The sequence below is a fragment of the Ictalurus punctatus genome, chromosome 16 (assembly GCF_001660625.3).
Source record: "Ictalurus punctatus breed USDA103 chromosome 16, Coco_2.0, whole genome shotgun sequence".
Classification (NCBI taxonomy): domain Eukaryota; kingdom Metazoa; phylum Chordata; class Actinopteri; order Siluriformes; family Ictaluridae; genus Ictalurus; species Ictalurus punctatus.
Window position 1 is genome coordinate 827,278 of NC_030431.2, and position 10,119 is coordinate 837,396.

Genomic DNA, 10,119 nt, shown 5'->3' on the forward strand with positions numbered 1-10,119 from the left:
AACAATTACATGTGTTTATTACATGCTGCGCATTAATAAATATAAATAAATACACACACACGTACGGCCATGCCCCTGACATACAGTATGCATGTGTGTGTATGTATATATAGATAGATAGATATACATATATACACACACATACGCACATATATATACACACATATATATATATATATATATATATATATATATATATATATATATATATATATATATATATTCATATATATATATATATATATATATATATTCATATATATTCATATATATAATAAATAAATATATATATATATATATATATATTTATTTATTAATTATATACATATATATATATATTATATCAGGGGCGTGGCCGTGTGTGTGTGTGTGTGTGTATGATATATTCATATGCACTTTGTTTATTTTAATGGCGCTCGCTGTTGCCAGTGTAAAAACACCTCTACCAATAGTCGCTCCTCAGCATTTTTGCATAAAAGACGCCTATAGGTCAGTTTATTTGCGCTACCAAACTCATCTGTCCCATTGGTTAGCTTCATTCCCACCTGTTGAATATTCAGCTCAGGCCCCGCCCACTACTTCCCTGTTGCTGCCCGAAGTGTCACTTCGGCTTGTTCCGGGTTAATTGCGCTCTCTTTGGCCGGCGTCTCGTTTTATTTATTTATTTTTTGCTTCTTCCTATTTTGCAATGTCTCTGTTATTAGAGAATCAGTTCTTGGAGCTGCCTAATGCCAATGAAATCGCTACAAAGTCGTTTCTGGAGTCGGTTTCCCATCTTCCGTCTTTCTTCGGTGAGTAACGTTAGCCCGCGCGAGACGGTAAGTAGACTAGTGCTGAGTGAAGTGTACCAAAATGACAAGTTATTGGAACAAATCCCAAGCCCCTCCTCCTCCTCCTAAATATGTAGGCTCAATAAGGTGAGTTTGGAGAGTTTAAGTGGCTCCAAGATTAACACTGGAACCTGATAAAAGAGCTAAAAAAAAAAAAGAGGGTATAGTAAAATAAAGTTGTGAAGGTTAATAGTTCATATCAGGACATTTTTGTGTTTTGAGTACAAATAAAACTTAACCTTGAGGCTGTTAGAATAGATAAGAGTGCTGATACGGGCTCCCCTGTAAAGTCTGGAATGGTACGGTCCTAAAATTGAGACTAATTAATTATTCATGAGCGCGCAGCCCTGAAAGGCTACTCCAGCTTCCTGGCTGATGAATTCATTAAAGACAAATTAGTATTGATGATTGAAAATGGCTGTGTATCAGGGGCGTGGCCACGTGGGAGGCACAGGTTGACTTTGCCACCATTTCAATAAACCTTGCCCAACCTAAATCTGACTTTATGGTAAAAAAAATAAATAAATAAAAATTAAATAAAATGTCTTATTATTATATCAAAATATCAGTTTTTTGATTGGCTGATTTCACCATATTGTGGAAAACTATTAGCTATTTTTAGTCAGCATTTATAAAACTGTTTAACAAAGGAGAAAAACAGTGTTTAACAAAGAAAAGGAGGGAAAATAAAACTTCTTTAACGCACAGATACCTGATAGTCAGAATATCGTCAATCTGAAAAGTATATCATGTTTATGTTTCACGATATCTGTATCATATTGTCATATCGCCCAGCCCTGATATCTCATGTTTACTTAAATCGTCATAGCAAATAGAGTTGTAGGTTCTTCACCCCAGTCCCTTCAGTGTTAGGAACGATCACAAACCACTACGAAGCCAATACATTGATCTCATTATGTGATTATTCGAGATGCACATGAAATATTCTACAAATAATAAGATGGTGCTTAGTACATGTTCGTGTGCTCTAGCCTCCCATTTCCCACCTCAAGTTTAAAAACCTGGAAACACCACTGCTGGTTTTTTTTTGTGTGTGTGTGTGATTGTCATTTTTAAGAGCTTTGCGTTCCACACTTTCTTTACTTAAGCCTGCAGTATAGAGTTACACTATATGGCCAAAAGTATGCGGACACCTGACCATCAGACCCGTATATCAGCCTTCAGCAAACTGCTGGAGGTTTTGGAAGACTGTAGAATTATAATTTCCGTTCACTGGAACTAAAAAGCCCGAACCTGTTCCAACATGCTGTTACTGGAAAATAACCAACTCCGGGGAGGTGAAGACGCTCGTATTATTTGTGCTTCTTTATTCCAAACCTTCAGGATTTTAACAGAGCTCTCAGTATTTCAGGCATAAAGACTTTGCACGTGTAGCTGCCACTTAACTGAAGGTGCGAAGTGTTAAAGTTTTCTATTTATTCAGTCTGATTTGCATTTTATTGTTGTTTTTTTTTTGTTGCTTGCTTTAACAGACTGTCTCGGTTCCAAAGTTTTTGCTCCCATCAAATCCGACATAAACGGAAACATCACAGTAAGTGTGACCCTCCTCGCCTCAACACTTTAAAAAAAAATTTTTTGTCTCAAACATTCAGACAGATTTATACGAGCATTCTGTGATCTCACTGCTTAGAAAATCAGAGCTGTATATGACTCCGATCCAGTGAAGTACGAGACGCTTCAGAAGATCCTGCAAGCTGAGAAGGACATGTACGGGTCCGAATGGCCGAAAGCAGGGGCCACGTTAGCGCTCATGTGGTTAAAAAGGTGAGAAGATATGAGAAGAAAGTACGACCTCCTCTGTTCCTTTAAGTTAATTTTTTTTTAATTTGAGTTGTATAAATTATTTTTATTTATTTGTTTTTGTTTTTGTTTTTTTACAAAGGGACAAAACATCTCAGGACATGCTGTTATAGGATCCTATATCGGCATGCTCTGTTGTGATACACTAACACATTAACATTACCATATTAACAAATGTCGCTCTTTCATTCAATTTCCTCCTGCTCTCCTGTCAGAATTGTTTGATATGTCGGAGAGAACTGTTTCTGAAATTCAGCCCTCGCTATTCGCTAATTGTTTTCCTCAGAGGCCTGCGCTTCATTCAGATCCTGCTGCAGAGTTTGGCGGATGGCGAGCGAGATGAGAACAATCCCAACTACATCCGTGTCAATATCACTAAAGCCTACGAACAAGCGCTGAAGAGATACCATGGCTGGATAGTGCAGAAGATTTTTAAGGTAAGGGATAGAAATCGAGAGAGAGAGGGAGAGGGAGAGAGAGAGAGAGAGAGCGCGCGCGCGAGAGAGCTGGAATATAAATGACTTTATTAAGGAAGACTACACCGTAGGTTGTGTAGTATAAATTGTTTCATACATCAGAGCCTTGATATCCCCAATACCCCAAAGTAGAGAGTTATTAGAGGTAACACTTTAAAATTATTTATGAAATAATCATTTAAAAAAAAAAATCTCTTTCTTATAATACAAGAAAAACATCGACAAACATGCCATTACATTTGATTGCATTGAGCATTGTAGTTAGCATTATGCCTTTGTTTAATGTTTATACACAAACCAGTTATAAGATTATCATGATATTGCAATATATGTTAAGCTATGCTATTTTTAACAATTCAGAACTACGGACAGAACAGCTGTCTAAATGCTGCCTTCAAAACGTGACGTTTGGAACGCCCAAATTTTACTGTGTGTGTTACTGTGGCATATTATAGTGGCACAGTATAGTAATATATTATACTATATATAGTGTCACTGTGGCCTACTATAGTGTGTATAGTGTCACTGTGGCGTACTACAGTGTGTATAGCGTCACTGTGGCGTACTACAGTGTATATAGTGTCACTGTGGCCTACTATAGTGTGTATAGTGTCACTGTGGCGTACTACAGTGTGTATAGCGTCACTGTGGCGTACTACAGTGTATATAGTGTCACTGTGGCGTACTACAGTGTGTATAGTGTCACTGTGGCGTACTACAGTGTATATAGTGTCACTGTGGCGTACTACAGTGTATATAGTGTCACTGTGGCGTACTACAGTGTATATAGCGTCACTGTGGCGTATTACAGTGTATATAGTGTCACTGTGGCGTACTACAGTGTATATATTGTCACTGTGGCGTACTACAGTGTATATAGCGTCACTGTGGCGTATTACAGTGTATATAGTGTCACTGTGGCGTACTATAGTGTATATAGTGTCACTGTGGCGTACTACAGTGTGTATAGTGTCACTGTGGCGTACTACAGTGTATATAGCGTCACTGTGGCGTACTACAGTGTATATAGCGTCACTGTGGCCTACTATAGTGTGTATAGCGTCACTGTGGCGTACTACAGTGTATATAGCGTCACTGTGGCGTACTACAGTGTATATAGCGTCACTGTGGCGTACTACAGTGTATATAGCGTCACTGTGGCGTACTACAGTGTATATAGCGTCACTGTGGCGTACTACAGTGTATATAGCGTCACTGTGGCGTACTACAGTGTATATAGCGTCACTGTGGCGTACTACAGTGTATATAGCGTCACTGTGGCGTACTACAGTGTATATAGTGTCACTGTGGCGTACTACAGTGTATATAGTGTCACTGTGGCGTACTACAATGTGTATAGTGTCACTGTGGCGTACTACAGTGTATATAGTGTCACTGTGGCGTACTACAGTGTATATAGTGTCACTGTGGCGTACTACAGTGTATATAGTGTCACTGTGGCGTACTACAGTGTATATAGTGTCACTGTGGCGTACTACAGTGTATATAGTGTCACTGTGGCGTACTATAGTGTATATAGTGTCACTGTGGCGTACTACAGTGTATATAGTGTCACTGTGGCCTACTACAGTGTATATAGTGTCACTGTGGCCTACTACAGTGTATATATTGTCACTGTGGCGTACTACAGTGTATATAGTGTCACTGTGGCCTACTACAGTGTATATAGTGTCACTGTGGCCTACTACAGTGTATATAGTGTCACTGTGGCGTACTACAGTGTATATAGTGTCACTGTGGCGTACTATAGTGTATATAGTGTCACTGTGGCGTACTATAGTGTATATAGCGTCACTGTGGCGTACTATAGTGTATATAGCGTCACTGTGGCGTACTACAGTGTATATAGCGTCACTGTGGCGTATTACAGTGTATATAGCGTCACTGTGGCCTACTACAGTGTATATAGCGTCACTGTGGCGTACTATAGTGTATATAGTGTCACTGTGGCGTACTACAGTGTATATAGTGTCACTGTGGCGTACTACAGTGTATATAGTGTCACTGTGGCGTACTACAGTGTATATAGTGTCACTGTGGCGTACTACAGTGTATATTGTCACTGTGGCGTACTACAGTGTATATAGTGTCACTGTGGCGTACTACAGTGTATATAGTGTCACTGTGGCGTACTACAGTGTATATAGTGTCACTGTGGCGTACTATAGTGTATATAGTGTCACTGTGGCGTACTACAGTGTATATAGCGTCACTGTGGCCTACTACAGTGTATATAGTGTCACTGTGGCGTACTATAGTGTATATAGTGTCACTGTGGCCTACTACAGTGTATATAGTGTCACTGTGGCCTACTACAGTGTATATAGTGTCACTGTGGCGTACTATAGTGTATATAGTGTCACTGTGGCCTACTACAGTGTATATAGTGTCACTGTGGCGTACTACAGTGTATATAGTGTCACTGTGGCGTACTATAGTGTATATAGTGTCACTGTGGCGTACTATAGTGTATATAGCGTCACTGTGGCGTATTACAGTGTATATAGCGTCACTGTGGCCTACTACAGTGTATATAGCGTCACTGTGGCGTACTATAGTGTATATAGTGTCACTGTGGCGTACTACAGTGTATATAGTGTCACTGTGGCGTACTACAGTGTATATAGTGTCACTGTGGCGTACTATAGTGTGTATAATGTCACTGTGGCGTACTATAGTGTATATAGTGTCACTGTGGCGTACTACAGTGTATATAGTGTCACTGTGGCGTACTACAGTGTATATAGTGTCACTGTGGCGTACTACAGTGTATATAGTGTCACTGTGGCGTACTACAGTGTATATTGTCACTGTGGCGTATTACAGTGTATATAGTGTCACTGTGGCGTACTACAGTGTATATAGTGTCACTGTGGCGTACTATAGTGTATATAGTGTCACTGTGGCGTACTACAGTGTATATAGTGTCACTGTGGCGTACTATAGTGTATATAGTGTCACTGTGGCGTACTACAGTCATCATCAGTAGGGTTCCTGAGCTCTAGTTACTCTCTGTGCAGGGTTTTGTGTGTTCATGACCAAATCTCTGCAAAGAACAGCAAAATCGAGCAATTTGGCCGCAACAACCACAAAAAATGCTGCAAAAATCCTGTACGGACTGAATTACCTTCGCTACCCATTTTTAACCTGTTCGGTTACGTTTCCAGGCGACCCGTACATGCGACTGGGCGGCACACCGGAGCGTCCGCTTGCCCAGTGGGCTAGCTAATGAATTTATCATTTGAAACATGAACAAAACTATACAGTGTTGCGGTAAGTGTCACTTGATGGTCGAAAACATCTTGGATCACCGAGTGATCTCAGTGATCGTGACCATGACGTGATTGTTGGTACCAGTTTGAGTATTCCAAAAACTGCTGAGCTCATGGGATTTTCACGCACAACAGTCTCCAGTGTTTACACAGCGTGGTGCGGGAGACAAAAAAACATCCAGCGAGGACCGGTTGTGCAGAGAAAGAGATCGGAGGTCATTGGACAGACTGGTTTGAGCTGTCCACAATGTTTTCTTTCTGCTTTAGGCTGCACTTCTGGCTGCGCCGTACAGGTCGGACTTCCTGAAGTCTCTGTCTAAAGGTCAGGCGGTGGTGGAGGAAGACTGCCTGGCGAACATTCGGCAGTTCTTGGTGAACTTTTCCACCACTGTGGACGCCATTTATGACATGTACACCGTGATGAATGCTGAGCTGGACTACACGGTGTGAGGGGTCGTGTCCCGGTGCCTTTCTCAGGTCAGACAGCATTCCACTGGAAATAAGCAGTACTCAAAATTCAATGCAACTCTCCTTTTTATTATTTGTATTGTTCATTTTTGCTTGTGTGGTGAGAGAATTTTCTGTCTTGGCATGGATCATGCTGGAAAAAAAAAACAAACAAAAAAAAACAAAAACCCAACAACCTGAAGTGCATTAACGTATGGTATCTCTGAGCAGAGAGATGCTGAACTACCTATGATGATTTGAGACTACCGTGTCACACGGCGTGTTGCGGTGCTGAGAAGGATTTCTGACTGGTTCGACGAAAGCTCTTACTGGTTTGACAAAAAGTTTCTGCTCCTGGAAATCGAGAGGAAATCCCAAACGCTAGATTTTTTTTTTTTTTTTTTTTTTTTTTAGAATCCTCTTACATGGTTGATTACATCCAAGATACATGATAGATACACAGAATACATGATGCAGCTCTGTATTCAGTTTTCTCAGCGTCCATTACTTCAATTTTAAGAACTCTTTTCTTCAATACTAGTGTTTGGGACAGAGCTGTAAGCAAAACTTTGGACACGTCTCAGTAATTAGAGCAAGGTGTGTTTAATAATAATAATAATTATTATTATTTTTTTATATAAAAATAAGTTTAGAAAAAGGAGGAATTAATAAAAAAATAAAAGAATAGGACCGAACCAGACAAGGATTTATGTATTTTCTATTGTAACTTTTTTCTTAAGTAAAAAATAGCAGATAAATTATGACAGAAAATAAAACCTAAAAGAAAAGGTGTATTTTCAGCTTCATAGTAAACTTACAAACTTATCGGAAAGAGTTCCAGAGTTTAGGAACGCTAAAAGGAGCCTTAATTTTTAATTTTATTTATTTTTAAAAAATTTTTATTATTATTATTATTGGTTTTTGTTAATTAGACAGGAAGTCGTCCTGCATTTGACGATTTTCGACATTGATCTCTGTGGCTCATATCTAGATGGGCATTCTGTTATAATAGAAACCAAATTATTTATAGCTTTAAAACAAATGAAAGAAGTTTAAGATCTGTTCTGTATAACATGAAGCATTGTCTTAAGCGCGTTGTTGTGATTCAAGTGAGAGAAAACAACAACAAAATAGCTCTCCTAACATTTCATAATTGGGTGTCTATTAGCTTCTCCCTCTTTGCACTATACCTATTTCAGTTTTGTCCTCATTCATTTTTTTAACCAATGAAATGCATAAAGAAGTGCCTGACAACAATCAATAATTTCCCAAGTCTATAATAATATTCATTAATATGCAAAGATCCTGGTGACTGTTTTTTGTTGTTGTTGCTTTTTTTTTTTTTTTTTTTTTTTTAAACATAAAGCAGTTAGCAGATTTGCTACATGATTGATATTACTTTTCATACAAAGGCTGACTCATTAACTGACAATAATAATAATAATAATAATAATAATAATAACATATACATTCATATTCATATACATGCTGACAGCCCGGGGTTTGCTGCACAAAACTGATGACAACATTGCTAACTATTTAATTATAATGTGTATCTGCAGTTTGATTATTTGCGAGCGTATATTTACACTCTTAGGGTGTACAGATTATTAAAGCACACACTGTTATGTATATTAATGAGCAAAGGGAGTAATTTGAGGAATCCCTGTGTGGAAGTCAGTTAATCTTAAAGGAGATCAATGTTTGATTTGCACTTTTTGTAGGTCATTCACGTGAAACAGCGTAAACGAATGCAGAAAGGGTTACAGTTTCCTGCATTATAAAACCTCATTCTGAAGTTTATTTATGAGATGTGTGTGTGTGTGTGTGTGTGTGTGTGTGTGTTTCTGACTGAGATACAATGTAAAATTATTCTCATAACTGATTATTGGTAGACTGACTTATACATTAAAACTTGTTCTGAAATAAACAGTGCCTTTCTTGCACCATTAAAGAGTTTTTTTTTAGCCTCTGAGCATCTGTCAGTAATGTATTGTGCTACTGTGTTAACGTTTTATTACTCAATACTGATATTCTGACATTTTAATTAACGTGTATTTTCGCTGTCCTGCCACCAGGGGGCAGCATGAAGCTGCATACTCTTCCCAATGAAACGCAGTTGATGTGTGTCTATTTATTTTAATAATATAAAATGGACAAATATATAATTGATTTCAGAACTGATTGTTTTCTAGGAAGAAAAATTATACACTGAAAAATTAAAACGTAAGACACATCTTTCGCAAGTCATGCGTCTTTCCATCGTTTTCCCATGTAACGTTTAATAGGGCAAAGCCCGACTCTGATTCGTTACTCAGTGGTCTGTGACAACCAATCAGCGAGCTTCAGCCTAATTTGAATAATAAGGAAGCGTACTGTTATAAGTGATGCAGGATGTGGGAAAATATATCATGTTAAAAACTCACATAAATTAGAGAAGATTATTGGGAGGGGGGACAGGTAACAGGAATTATTTCCAGTGAGTCACCAATAGGATTCGACTCTCTTGGCTCCTTTAAATATTTTTCTCTAAAAACTGGGTAAAATCGCTTATCTTTGCCTATTTGATGCTTAAATTGTTTAATGAAATCTTGTGCATTGTCATTAACAGTATATCATTATACTTTGCCTTGTGTTCGTTGTAAAAAAATTAAATAAAAAAAAGATCGATTTCACCTAATGAAAAACCACCCATCGTGCTATTATATTGACAGAGAGAGTAAAAAAAATGTTCAGTATTATTATATCATCGTTCCTTCTACATACATTTCCACCGCTCAACACAAAACGTTCAAATATTAACCGCAATGCAAATGTGAAAGCTATTCATTACAGGTCTGAAGACATTCGAGTAGACTCCCAACGCTCATCTCCAAGAGCCGACTCATTGAGTCGACTCATTCGGGAATTCGACTCATCGGTGAGAAAGAAACACAAAAACGGGAGTGTTTGAATGAAAGGTTCAGATTTAAATAAACTGGTTCCAGTTTTTTTTTTTTTTTTTTTTTTTTTGCTGTTGAAAAATAAAGTCTAAAGTAAAATGAATCTCTGAGGTTTGCGCTATTGTTGAGTCTGCAGAAGTGTGCACCGGAAATAGCATGTTAGCTAATGGGATAATTAGCAGTTTGTGTGAGATACACTACTTCTTGAAGTTTAGTCTCGACATTGTTGGCAAAGGTCAGGTTCTTTCCATTGCTTGCGAAGGTGATGATAATGCCAGAGTTTCTGTGATAAACAATTGGCTGTAAGGCT

General features: G+C 38.3%; 1 protein-coding gene across 2 annotated transcripts; it reads left to right on the plus strand.

Annotated features, from left to right (window-relative positions):
• Positions 1-556: 556 nt before the first annotated feature.
• On the plus strand, positions 557-8,826 carry LOC108277169 (glycolipid transfer protein). Of its 2 annotated transcripts, XM_017489655.3 has the most exons (6): positions 557-791; positions 2,324-2,382; positions 2,482-2,615; positions 2,938-3,088; positions 6,688-6,897; positions 7,099-8,826. In XM_017489655.3, exons 1-5 carry the CDS (start codon positions 689-691, stop codon positions 6,868-6,870), a joined length of 630 nt encoding a protein of 209 aa, XP_017345144.1. In that variant the 5' UTR covers positions 557-688; the 3' UTR covers positions 6,871-6,897; positions 7,099-8,826. The 2 variants fall into 2 exon arrangements, with proteins under 2 accessions (XP_017345144.1, XP_053542997.1); XM_053687022.1 differs by having other exon boundaries at positions 6,688-8,826.
• The last annotated feature ends 1,293 nt before the right edge of the window (positions 8,827-10,119 follow it).